The sequence below is a fragment of the Gaeumannomyces tritici genome, assembly GCF_000145635.1.
Source record: "Gaeumannomyces tritici R3-111a-1 unplaced genomic scaffold supercont2.2, whole genome shotgun sequence".
In the NCBI taxonomy this organism is placed as follows: Eukaryota; Fungi; Ascomycota; class Sordariomycetes; order Magnaporthales; family Magnaporthaceae; genus Gaeumannomyces; species Gaeumannomyces tritici.
In genome coordinates this window covers 2,675,803-2,687,830 of record NW_008804546.1, presented here as the reverse complement: position 1 = coordinate 2,687,830, position 12,028 = coordinate 2,675,803, and the positions used below count along the sequence as shown (strand labels likewise).

Genomic DNA, 12,028 nt, shown 5'->3' with positions numbered 1-12,028 from the left:
ATGCCAGCTAGATTGATGATGCATCACACCCGCAGCGGGTCAAGGACCACAGCGCATTCCACCCATGGACATCACGCCGGCCTTGAGGGCGGGGAGGTACCGGCCTCACGGGCCACAGGCCAGGTCGGTCGAGCGGACTTAGATTGACGTTGCAATGAGCCAGATCAAAAAGAAATATGGAACGTGGTCGAGCTGCGGGATGTTGGTTTCTAAAAATATACCAACGGTCTCCTGCTCAGGGGTGTGTTGCGCCCCCTCACATGTGCCCTCACGAGATCCCAAGCAAGACGTTCGGCTCTTCCAATCCGTTGGCTTTTTAGTAAGGATTATGGCTTGCCCCATTGAACTACGCCTGCGCTGGGAAGCGCTCTCTGGAAAAGCCCGGGTGGCGCCAGCGGGCTTGTATAATGCCATATCAGACACTATTAAGACCTTGGCCCCTTCTGGCATTTTCGTTCAACGCCCTTCCGCTCGGCCAGGAACGGACAGCTGTGCGTTCGCACGCGTGCCAGAACAGAAACGTGCATTTAAACGGGCAGCCTCAGAACACCAATTAAACGGCAATTTAACCACAGATTAATTGGCCCCCTCCGTCACCCATTCCCTCACCCGTGCCTGGAATTCCCCGACCATGGTAACGAGCATTAGCAGTCGAGATTCGCTTCCAGAACCAGTTCGAGGAACGGTAGCATCATCAAGCTCCGTCGGCAGCTTCAAGGGGGTACAAGGAGGTAGTCAGGTATCAAACTCCTTGGATAATTCTTGCCATCACTCATGTAGCTGGCTCCAGAGTCTCTCTGAGCTAGAAAGTTGCACGTATGACTGGAAGGACATGAATATTACTGGGGCAACAATTGAATCCATCCAGCAGATGGGCTCGCAAAGCGTGGGTTCTGTGCGTATTAGGGTGTGCTAAACTAGCCTCCATGTGTGCCAAAGGCGGGTATAACCGTTTCCATAAAAAAGTCAACGACGCGAATTTAAAGAGAGCAACAAAGGTGGAAGAGTGGAATTTCACTTTGGGATCATCTCTAGCGTGGACAGCAGACAGCGGAGCAAAGACAAGGGCCAAAAGTATGGTGCTTAAACAGCCTGAGCTCAGCTAGAAAGCATGGTCTGCAAATAAAACTAACCCTCCAGCCTCTCTTCTAGTTCTATCTCTCAGGTTGTCTTCTTGGCCTGCGTGATGGGCTTGGGCTGTCCTCCCTGCACGACAAAGCGCTGGTACGCGACGAGGCCGACGGCGAGAACACCGAAAAGAACAAGATTTCCTACGACAACGCGTGCGCGACCGTCAGCTATCAGAGCACTTGTCTCGGCTGTGTGTGTGTAGGGACAAAAAGAGAGCACAGCAAGCTGAACTCAAAATGGAAAGGGCGACTTGGAGATGCTCACCTGCGACGAACCTGCCCAGCCCGCCAATCATCTCGACGAGGCCCTTGAAGGTGCCGGTGACGAGGTCGACAAAAGACGTGAGCAGGTGGGCGACCATGGTGAAGAAGCCCGTGACGACGTTGGAGATAGTGCTGAAGACGCTGGCGAACAGGTTTCCGAAGCTCTTGAGGAGGTCCTCGATGGCGGCGAAGAAGTGCGACATGGTTGCAGGTGTTGCTTGGTTTGATCTTGGGAATCTGCCTAGCCTCGGCTCGGTGCTTGTCAGTGGCGTAGCTTTCCTTGAGGTGTTGTTCTGCTTCTTACTGACGAGATATGGAGAGCTTGGCAGACAATCCAGTTGGTATTGATTGAGCTTGTTCGATTCGCGTTCTTTTTTGCGGCTCACGGGCGAATGAATACAGGCGTTGCGATAACTTCTGCGTCGGTGTCTCGAGTATGGAATGGCAGTGGACAGGGCAGAATGGAAGAAGCACGGCACCCTGGTTCTTCTTCTGCTGGGCTCTGCCGTCGTTTTAAGACGACGGCGCCTTCTGCCTGTGACGCATGCGGCGCGTGCCCGTCCTAGCAACCGCGATCCGGCAGGCGTCGAATGCCCATTATGCGTGCAAGCGTGCTCGGTCTCACCTGCTCCAGCAGGTTTGTCGTCCCCCCTTCCATTGTCCAGGCACTTAGTGGTGATGTCATTGCACCACACTGAGGGTGTGGCGTCGAGCCGGACCGTCTTTGGAATTGGATGGAAAGCCACATGACGCGAAGGAGCCGTCACGTGCGAGGCGATGCTGCGAGGTAGTCCTATCCTCTATCACCATATCTACTTGGAGTCGTCTCGTCATGGTGACGGAAACGGAAGGATGATAGGAAATCGGTGGTTTAGCTGAGAGCTCCATGCTGACCGTTCATGTCGTCCCAAGTTAATGGCATAATGAAGAGAATACGCCATTCCTTAGCGCCATCTAATTCCGTGATAGTGCCAATAAACGGCCTCTATGCTAGTTGAGCTAACTTGGCGCTGGGGCTTCAGGTCGCGTGACCAACAGATTCGAAGTTATCGTGAGAAGTAATGCGCTAAAGTTGGGTCCACTATGACAGGTCTGCGAATGTGCTGCTGAATGAGAATGATCAAATACTAAGTGTTCGCTTGAGAAATACGTAGCCTGAAGCAGGTTGAGTCCGTCGGATATAAGCAAAAATCACAAGACCAAATGGCACATTACATACTCAAAACAAGTAAATTCGCAGAGGGAAGACCAAAAGAGAAGCGGAGAAGGGATATCACGGCAAGGAAACGATCATGCAGCAACGTGAACACCGTGGAACCCAAAACCCACGACCCCGTCGACGTTGGCCCGGCCAACCTCCCGCATGGTTTTAGCGTCGAGGACGAGCAGGTAGCTCTTACCCCTGGTCCCGTCCAGCACGACGGAAAGTAGAGCGCCTGCGTCCTCGGCGTCGTCGCCGCCGGCCCGCTCCGGGTCCGCGACAAACAGGGGCTCGCCCGCCGTCTGGCCGTGGCGGCACCACTGGAGTGTCTCGCCCGTGTCCATATCATGCTTGACCAGCCCGTCTAGGAACGTGCTGAGGCCGGTAAAAGTGACGCCGTAAACGAACCGGTGCCGCCGCCCCGTAAATGCACCGTTGATGCTCGGGAGCTCGGGCCCCAAGCCGGGGGTGCCGCGATGTTCGACTGTCGCCTTTTTTGCTGCTTCTGCGGGAGGCTGTGGGGTTTGGGCCCGGTTAGCGTGGTCGCTTGACTTGTCCAGAGGCGGCAGCGGTGGCACACCAGCCAGGCGAAAGCGCCGAAGCACACCCCTCTGGATGGGGTTTTCGGCCGTGCTGGGCCCCTTCTCGGAGGCGCCAAAGTAGGCTTTTGCAGCCGGCGAGTCGGACATCAGGTTGTCGATGTAGAAACGCTTGATTATGTCGAGGTTTTCGTACACGTATATATCGGCCACAATGTCCACCTCCCCCTCCCCGCCACCGCCGCTCGGCTCTTCGTAGGCGTTGATGCTGTGGAAGGCGAAGAAGGGCTCCGAGTCGTACGAGGCCACCAAGCCCTTGCCGCCGGGCCGCCGGTCGACCACGAACCACCGCGCCGGCCGGCCTGGGTTGTACTCGGCAAAGGCGTCGACGAAATTGCGCCTCCACAACATCGGGGTGCCGCCGGCGAAGAAGAAGGAGTTCCAGACGCACAGGACGACGTAGCGCTCCGTCAGGAACAGCGAGTGCACGTAGGCGCCCGTGTGCTTGATGGTGGCCAGCACCGACGTCCGCCCCGTGGCCGCCGACACGGTGAAGACGCGCCACACGTCGGGCCCCAGGTCCAGGTTGTAGTTGAACACGTCGCCGGTGTCGGGGTCCCGGCAGGCGTGGGCGGCGCTCAGGGGCCCCGTCAGGGAAGGGTGCAGGGAGCGCTGCCGGACCAGGCCGGTAGGCTCCAGGGTCTCTGGGTCGAGCATCTGCATCGTGGCCGAGTCCGTCTTGTTGGCAAGGTTTGCCACGGGCCGCCTCCCCCTGGATGCCGGGGCCACCTCCTCCGTCTCCTGCCGCTCGCCCGTCCTCGAGAGGCCGGGGAAGTTGGGCGACAGCGAAACGGAGACGTTGGCGGCGTTTGGTGCCAGGTCGGGCCTTGACCGGACGAGCGGCGTGAACACGGACTGGACCTTCTGGAAAAGCGAAAGGCACGGGTCCCGCTTGGCGCCAAAGGTGAAGTCTGCCATGTACCCGGTCCGTCGCAGCCGCTCGATGACACCGTCGCTCGTAAGCCGGGAGTTGTGCGTGACCCGGACTGCCGGGTGGTCCGGGGTCGGCGGGTGGATTTGGAAGCGGTGGACCTGGGAGAAAGAGTCGAACCAGTGGCTGACCCTGTACGAGACTGAGCCGTCGGCCGACAGCTCGACCTCGCGCGGGCCGAGGCCATTACGGAATAGAACGCCTGCTACGTAGGCCGGGATCTCGCCGACGACCTCGAGGTCTGTCGGGGTTAGCTCCTGGTGGCGAACATCAAACTACCAGGGCAAGGTTTCTTGGTTATTAGTCCAGACTCTAGAGAAGATCAAGCGAGGTAGGTACTCACCCCCTGTGTGTTTGGCCAGTCCCCGTGGTGTGACGGCAGAGCAGCGGGGGTCGAAGATGGAGTGTCACCCATTGGAAAAGGTGCACAGCGATAAAGATAAACCAAGCTTTAGGGTAACGGGTATAGAGGAGTAACTATAGAGTAATGTAGACAGCTCCAGAGCAGAGAAACAATCACGACAGCAAACCGCTCGCCCAGGAGCAGATAGATGCGGTGTGCAAGGTCATTTATACATGTCTGTCCCTGTTACGCTCCTTGGCGATGATAGCAAAAGCTAGAGAGACACGGCCGGCCGCATCGGAGCTGGGGAAAATAAGGCGCAAAGGGACCTGCCGTGAACCAGGTGGGCTGATGGCCGTGTCGCCTTGGCACCCAAACATGCAGCCGGGCCAAGGGCAACGGGCCTCACGCAAGCCCCCCCCCCCCCCCCGGCCTTTAGCGAGGCGAACCAGCGCTACCCAGTGACAGACCTTTCGGGGTCGCACTATGTCGCCAGGGTGTGTTCGCACTCGTTTAAATGTCGAACGCGGTGGACGGCCCGTTGCGAGGGGATGGGGATGGAGAGGAACGCGTGTGGCCAGACGGAGCCGAATGTTCCCCCGAACCCGCAGAATTAGCGAGCTGAGCTGAGCTCTGCAGGGAAGGCGAGCACATGAGTGTGTCGATAACACTTGCGCCAGGTCTTGCGGCCCAAACCCATCATCACCGATGTCACATTGGTGCTGGGAAAAGGCGAGGTGGCGTCCGCTGGCGAGTTTGAGCGGGGCAGAATTGATGCTACCCCCGCAAGCCGCTACTGCAGGGCCCATCATAAAGCGAATGCGAATGCGGACGAAATGATGCGCACAGATGGAACGGAGAAACCAAAGTTCTTGGCTCCATCGTGGATGGCTCAAAATACAGACCGCAACCAGCCATGCAAGCACGCAAGTTCCACAAGCCAGCTTACCTATTTGACATCAGGAACCGCCTCCTTCATGTCTGTCTTGACTTTCGATGTGGCGCCTGGCTGCCTCCCCACCGAGCCCAACGCATGAGTTCTAGCTCGGCCGCAGGACGGTGGGTGCACATGGTGAGGAGCAGGTGACCGGAAAGGAAGGGGAAAGAAGCATAACTAGATACCTATCTCAACAACAACAACCCTTCCTCGCAAAACATGGGCTGGGGCTGCCCGCCCGGATAGAGACATCACTGCCAACGTGTCACGGAAAGGTGCATGGAGACACAGGGGGGGTGTGAGATATCAACTGCGGGCGGGAGACGAAGAAGAACGAAGAATTGAGATTATGGATGGGTGCATAACGTAAACTCAGCAGCAAACGCGATGGCGCTCCGATAGACGGCCGGCGGACAACAGCGCCTTCTTGGTCGTTTAACGCTGGCTGGTTACACCCGAGACGACGGCCGTGCTACGTGTACAGGCGCTCTAGTTCTTTTTCCTCCGCGCTGCAACATGGGACGAACATGGGAGCCCGGGCTCTGATAGGTGAAGCCTAAGCGGGAGAGGAACCTCTTTCCCTCGAACGACTCTGGGGCCAGTCCGTGGCACCCATAACCTCGCCTCACCTATCTCGTCGTCGCCGTCGAGACGTTCCTGTCAAATGTTCACTTAGACAGTTTGGCGCTTGTCTAGATCAAGATTTAGGCCTCAACACCAGGTCTTTTTGCTGATTCAATCCTCCATTCTCGACCTTCGTCTGCCGTCATGCCCACCTGGAGTCCGATTCATGACTATTATTGGACGAGGTTGCCGCAGGACGCAGCTATCATTGCGGGGGGGTTCTCGAATCACCTTAAGATGCATGGTGCCTGACGCCAGTGTCGGCCCTGCCGCCAATGATGGGCTACTACAGTCTGGAGGCTGACAGCAGCAACTCGCGCGACTTCGCCCTCACCTACAACGGCAGAATCAGGACAAGCCCCAGGGCGCGGCCATTGAGCAGAATGCCCCGCAAAGGACTGGTGAGCCAGCCGCTCATGCCCCCTTGGAAGGGCCATGAGAAGAGGCAGAAGGAATTTCTTCGCGTCCGTCTGGAGTTGATCAACCTTCTCCTGGCGCACGGATCCGACCCTGGGGAGAAGTGCATCATGCTGTTCATGTGCCACTGCGCCCTCCGAGACGAGCGCTTGGAGAAATGCAAGGGGCGGCCTCTGAGAGAGTGCGTGCCGCTGCTCGCAAAGACAATGCCCGACCGGGAGTTCTGGGATGGGGTGCCGACCGCGTTCAAGGAACACCGCAAGAAGCATACCAAGACGAGGGCACTGCTTGCAAGACGAGGGGCTAGAGTGCGGGTCATTTTCTCGACAGAATGAGATACTTCTTGATGGCACGGATGGGGAAACATTAATCACGGCAGCTGTTGTTTGTTCCAGCACACTCGTTGTTTGCGCTTCGCGTATGTAGGTATATGCGCAGGTACCCTCTCTTTGCCCACCCATGTTCTCCGGTCTGCCTGGACCTGGCCCGATATAACTGGACGCAATGATCTCGATGTCTTAATAACAGAAAACGATTGTTCGAGCTGAAAGATTCGGAATAAACCTTGTCATGGGAGCCATCGTTGACGGTCGTGGGACCTATATGAGCAGCTCCCTTTCGCGCGCCTTGGGCCCGAGAAATGCATCTACTTCTGACTATGCGTCTAGGGGTATCCCCAGCCTCCTCGCCGCTTACTTTGCGCAGTCCTCCGTCTGTGGTATCAATCGTAATAAATATTAAACAAAAAGACAATTAAAGAAAGTCACGGGTATCTCACCCACCGATAAACTGACCTGGGCACTGTAGAAATGAAGGTACAAGAATCCTGCGAAAGTAGGCTGACAAAGGAAAGAGAGGGAACGCTACGAGAAGCTGTGTCATTTGCCATGGAGGCATAAGAAAAGAATGTAGAAAAATAAATACAGTTTAACAAATGGGAATGGGATCAGTCCGTGTCGAAGAAGCTGCCTGTCCTCCTGACCGAGCTCAGGTCGATGCACTTCATGACGTGGCCGTCGAGCAGCAGGACCTCCTGGCCCCACAGCCACCAGACGGCGCCGACGGCGCCGGCGACGCAGAGCTGCGAGACGCCGAAGCCGACGAGGGCGGAGCGCAGGGCGTCAAAGGCCGAGGTCATGCTCGGGGCGGCGACGACAAAGACGCCGGCCAGGGCGGCGCGGGCGATCACGAGGGTGGACTCCATGTCGACCGTGTTGCGCAGCGCCACGCCCATGTTGGAGCTCGTGAACTGGGTCGAGGTGGCGATCATGGGCCGCACGGCCGCGTCGACGGCGTAGACGCCGGCGCCGAGCAGGGCCAGCAGCACCCCGAGCCCGGGGAAGCTCATACGGTCGGCGAAGCCGCCGACCATGAAGGGGCTCGACTGGGCCGCGTCGGCGGCTGTGACCATGCCCATGTCCGACACGGCCGTCATGGGCGCCATCATGGCCGACTCGGCGTGCAGGCCGGCGCCCAGGAGCGAGACGAAGACGAGGAAGGAGCCCGACGCCACGGCGAGCACGTTCATGGGCGCGAGCGACTGGCGGCTGCGCCACCAAGGCGACAGCGAGAAGAAGGCGACCGTGCCGGCGCCGAGGAGGAAGGGCCCCGTCAGGAGCGCGCCGATGGAGACCGGGGTGAGCTCGAACGGGAGGTGGGCGAACAGCATGCTCAGGGTCCCCGCCACGGCCCAGAGGGCCGAAAAGGGCAGGAATGTGACGAGCAGCAGGAGCAGCGTCGTCGGCGCGATCATGGCGCGCGGCGCCTGCAGCAGCAGGTCCTTGGTTACCCAGACTGCGTTGTACGAGTGGGGCTTCATGCCGCCGAGGTACTCCCTCACGGCCTCGACGTCGATGTCGCCGCGGGGCTTGAGCTGCTGCTGCTGCTTCTGGTACGACCCCGCGGTGGATGGCGTGTTGAGGAAGACGAAGGCGCGGTCATAGACCGTCTCAGGGACCGCGAAGGCGATCAGGAGGCCCGATATGGCCTGGAACGCGCAGAGGATCTGGAACTGAACTCGGAATCCTCCGGGATTCATGGATGCGACGCCGCCGAGGATGGGACCACCCCAGGTCGTGCCCACCGAGACGATCTGATGAATGGCAAGGCGCAGGCCGCGCTCGTGCTCCTTTTACACGGTCAGTAAGGAAGCGTTCAAGGCGGAGGAAGGATGGAGGAGTTGGCTCACAAAATAAACGTCATGGATGGTCCCCAACACCAGGGAGTCAAACACGCCCCAGCCGATGCCCTGGAAAACCCGCGCCACCATGGCGGTGTCGTAATTTGGGGCCGCCGTGTTAATGATGCAGCCCAGGAACATGGTGAGCATCCCGGCGATATACACTGGCCTCTTTCCCCAGACGCGGGAGGCGATCAGAGCCACCATGCCGCTCAGGGCGCCAAGGATGAGGGGGATGCCCGTCAGAGCGGCGATGGAGGTGTAGGACCGGTTGAGGGTCTGCTCCAGCTGAACGTTGACGGAAATCAGGGCCGTCTTCATGACGCCGGCCAGCGCAACCGACATCAGCAGGGCGCCAAAGGTCGAGTCCTTCTTCAACATGGGCCAGTTCAAAGGGTCGTCGGGGTCGTCGCTGGGCTGCGGCACCAGCTCGACCTTGGCGTACTTTCCCTTGCCGAACTTTATACGACGCTTGCTCGTCTCCAGCGAGGAGAAGGACAGGCGCTTCGTCGATTGTGGTAGCGACGCCTCGGACACGGTAGCCGGGTTCCCTCGCAACGGCGCAGGGCGGGGTGCCGGGAGGCTGCGCACAGGGGCCAGTTGCGGCAGTCGCGTGGGGAGGGAGGCAGTGGACGCGCCGCTCCTAGCTGTTCCCGGACGGGAGTGGGTGGGAACCGGCGGTAGAGGTGCCGTGGGTGGTGGTGTGGGTGCTGGCGCCAGCTCTGACTTTTCCTCGCTCGCCTCGGACGGTATCGCGCTTGGTGAAGGTACCGCGGCGGCCGTCGGTGCCGGCTCCGTCTCCGTCTTTGTCTCGGGCGCCTCGTTCTCGGCCTTTGACGCGTCCTTTACTACCGGTATAGGCTTCTCCTCCTCTTCCGCGGCACGTGGGGTCTCCTGCTCCATAGCCGTATCCTTTGCCTCCTCTTTCTCCAGCCGCGCCACAACCTCGGCGGCCCGGAGGCTTGCATCCAACATAGAATTCCTATCCATCCTGTATAGTTGACCGAGAGGCCGGTCGACCGGGTATCTCGGGAGAAACGAAAGAGAAAAAAAAAAACCAAAGGAGAAAAAATGAATGCGCTCAAAAGGAAATAATCGAACCAGCGACTATGAATAGAAACAAAAGCCGAAAAAAGAAAGGAAGCCCAGGGCAATCTTTTCTGTCCAGCAGTTGCGCTGGGAAGGAAAGCCGGGGTGTAAGGAAGAACACCGCTAACTAGAGAAGAGGGATGGAAGAAGAAAAAAAGATTAGGTAGTATTAAGAAGGGGCGACGCGACCTTGGACCGGCAAGGGGGAGGTCGACAAGAAGGGAATATTAAGACAGGGCTGACCCTCGACTACAGCCGCATCGGAGATGGATAAAGACACCGCACGGACGAGGGCGACTTGTCAGATCTCCTAGGGCAAATGTGACTCAAGGGCTCCGGATGGTGCGAACGGACCCTGCGCCGTTGTCGACATGCATGAGATGGCGTGCAGGAGGAGGGGGAGAAAAGAACGGACGAGAAAGGCAAAGGAAAGAAAAAAAAGAGGCTTGGACTAACGAGATGAGATGGCGTGGGCTGGTCACGCGCAGCGGGGAGTGGGCTGGGACAGCAACATAAGGCCCCTCTGCTGCCGAGCCCTAACCAGGCTAGACCGAACAGAGGTGACGATGACCCGGACGGTTGGCACACGGAGTCGTCCGAGGAGTTGCTTTGGGCTTGTTTGGACCCGAGCTAAGTGCCATGCTGGACTCCATGATAGTGCAACCCCTCAACAAAAGCTGCCGGGACCAGCAGGCAGCCTGGTCCCCACACACCAAGACCGCGCCAGATGGGGTCCTGGCCTGGAAGGAAGCACGGAAGATAAGATCCATCAATGTGGTGAATCCCAAGGGTGGGTCCCCTGTCCCACCCGGCGAAACCCCCATGTCCCAGAGGAGAGGGAGGCCGACGAAGTCTGTTCTCCAAGCCGTCACAATCACATCACGTCAAGCTACCCTCTCATGCAGGTTTAATTCAACAAATGGTCTGAAAAAGGGCTTCGGATGAGGTAACTCTATTATCAAGCCACTACGTGAAAAGAACTTCTGCAATCCCTACTCATCTAATGTGCCTGCTGAATTAAACCGGCTTAGGAGGGTAGATACACCGGGGCTAAGACGAGATGGATGACAGGTACCGCGGATCCAAAGACGTTCCCTTTGCGCGGCTGCATGACCGAGACGACGCCCTTTTTTCGGCTTGATATCAGCATTGACAGGGCGACTTGAGCCCGGGCACATGTGCGTAAACCAAATTGGCGTCGAATGTCGCGCGCGTGTAGGGCAGAGCGAAAAAGTCCAGCCCTCTGCTCTCTCTCTCTTTATGTAGAGGGAGCTTGGGCCACCACACGCCTGCTGAAAGGACGCAAACCGATTGGAGCGCAGCAACTGCCCCGCCATGAGGGACCCCCACCCGTCCCGCGATTCAGCCAGCAGGCTCCGCCCCCTTGCAACCGCACAGGCACACACAATGGGGCCCGGCTGGCTTGCACCGTTTTATGTTTTGGGCCCCTGCAGAGCCCTTACCTGGTGAACCTCGAAAGTGGCTGAAACCAGGGCCCCTGCTCCGTAATGTGCCATCGACTGAGGGGGGATGGACGTCGATCTGTCTCGAAATAAAATATCTCTCTTCTTCTTTCTTCACGATGTCGCTTTTTTTTATTCGACGCGTGCGGGTCGGACCGGAGCCCATCTGTCCGCCCGCTCGCCCGCCCACCCGACTAGCATGCTCCTTGCGCCGGTTGAGCATCGGCAGTTGACATTCGCATAAACGCACAGTCAAGCCGCTCGAACTGTCCCTACAAAGGACATCGGTGAGCCGCGCCTTGTGGGATTTATAATGGGTGACTAACGGCGGGGAATGGCGTCGGGGATAATGCCCACACATTCGGGCGTTCTGAGAGCCGAGCGGTTTTTTTTTTCCTTTTTTTCTTCTTTTCTTTTTTTTCGATTAAGGGGAGGAGGATAACATGAACGGTTAGACCCCCATCCGGTTCGAAACTTGATGGCGTGGCTTCGGACGCCGTTGACAGCGCGACACATCAGACGACCAACACGACCAACTCTACCCTCTCCCTCTCATGACAGTGGTTGATGCGTTTGGGGACAAGGCGATGTACCTCACAGCCTCGGTGGTGTCGGAAATAGGAAAGTTTATCGCCACGAGGTTCCCTACCTATGTGGCTGTACACCTACACAGATACTACCCAAGTATTTGCCGCCTTCTCCCTGATCGACGGGCAGTCCGGAGGGATGGCATGCAACATAACAAAATCACCCGGCGATGACAAACGAAATGTCCCGACGCTTCACCTGCCGATCCGCCGATGCGCCAACAATGAATGAACCCGGGTAACCCAGACCATCGCCGGTTTGCT

At 58.1% G+C, this 12,028-nt stretch overlaps 4 protein-coding genes across 4 annotated transcripts; 1 reads left to right on the top strand and 3 right to left on the bottom strand.

Annotated features, from left to right (window-relative positions):
• Positions 1-873: 873 nt before the first annotated feature.
• On the bottom strand, positions 874-2,078 carry GGTG_03429 (hypothetical protein). Its single transcript, XM_009221209.1, has 3 exons — positions 1,703-2,078; positions 1,396-1,631; positions 874-1,271 (listed from the first exon to the last, which is right to left on the bottom strand). Exons 2-3 carry the CDS (start codon positions 1,595-1,597, stop codon positions 1,162-1,164), a joined length of 312 nt encoding a protein of 103 aa, XP_009219473.1. The 5' UTR covers positions 1,598-1,631; positions 1,703-2,078; the 3' UTR covers positions 874-1,161.
• A 174-nt stretch (positions 2,079-2,252) lies between these two features.
• Positions 2,253-4,902, bottom strand: GGTG_03428 (hypothetical protein). Its single transcript, XM_009221208.1, has 2 exons — positions 4,469-4,902; positions 2,253-4,400 (listed from the first exon to the last, which is right to left on the bottom strand). Exons 1-2 carry the CDS (start codon positions 4,538-4,540, stop codon positions 2,685-2,687), a joined length of 1,788 nt encoding a protein of 595 aa, XP_009219472.1. The 5' UTR covers positions 4,541-4,902; the 3' UTR covers positions 2,253-2,684.
• Positions 4,903-6,273: 1,371 nt separating this feature from the next.
• Positions 6,274-6,784, top strand: GGTG_03427 (hypothetical protein). Its single transcript, XM_009221207.1, has one exon. It carries the CDS (start codon positions 6,305-6,307, stop codon positions 6,779-6,781), a length of 477 nt encoding a protein of 158 aa, XP_009219471.1. The 5' UTR covers positions 6,274-6,304; the 3' UTR covers positions 6,782-6,784.
• On the bottom strand, positions 6,750-10,416 carry GGTG_03426 (hypothetical protein). Its single transcript, XM_009221206.1, has 2 exons — positions 8,635-10,416; positions 6,750-8,574 (listed from the first exon to the last, which is right to left on the bottom strand). The coding sequence occupies exons 1-2, from the start codon at positions 9,613-9,615 to the stop codon at positions 7,393-7,395; spliced, it is 2,163 nt and encodes a 720-aa protein (XP_009219470.1). The 5' UTR covers positions 9,616-10,416; the 3' UTR covers positions 6,750-7,392.
• Between the last annotated feature and the right edge of the window lie 1,612 nt (positions 10,417-12,028).

Coding starts and splice junctions, on each gene's coding strand:
- GGTG_03429 (XM_009221209.1), bottom strand. CDS start 1,597: ATGTCGCACTTCTTCGCCGCCATCGAGGACCTCCTCAAGAGCTTCGGA. Junction 1,272..1,395: donor GCTGGGCAGGTTCGTCGCAG/GTGAGCATCTCC, acceptor GCGTTGTCGTAG/GAAATCTTGTTCTTTTCGGT.
- GGTG_03428 (XM_009221208.1), bottom strand. CDS start 4,540: ATGGGTGACACTCCATCTTCGACCCCCGCTGCTCTGCCGTCACACCAC. Junction 4,401..4,468: donor ACTGGCCAAACACACAGGGG/GTGAGTACCTAC, acceptor TTGCCCTGGTAG/TTTGATGTTCGCCACCAGGA.
- GGTG_03427 (XM_009221207.1), top strand. CDS start 6,305: ATGATGGGCTACTACAGTCTGGAGGCTGACAGCAGCAACTCGCGCGAC.
- GGTG_03426 (XM_009221206.1), bottom strand. CDS start 9,615: ATGGATAGGAATTCTATGTTGGATGCAAGCCTCCGGGCCGCCGAGGTT. Junction 8,575..8,634: donor CCATCCATGACGTTTATTTT/GTGAGCCAACTC, acceptor ACCGTGTAAAAG/GAGCACGAGCGCGGCCTGCG.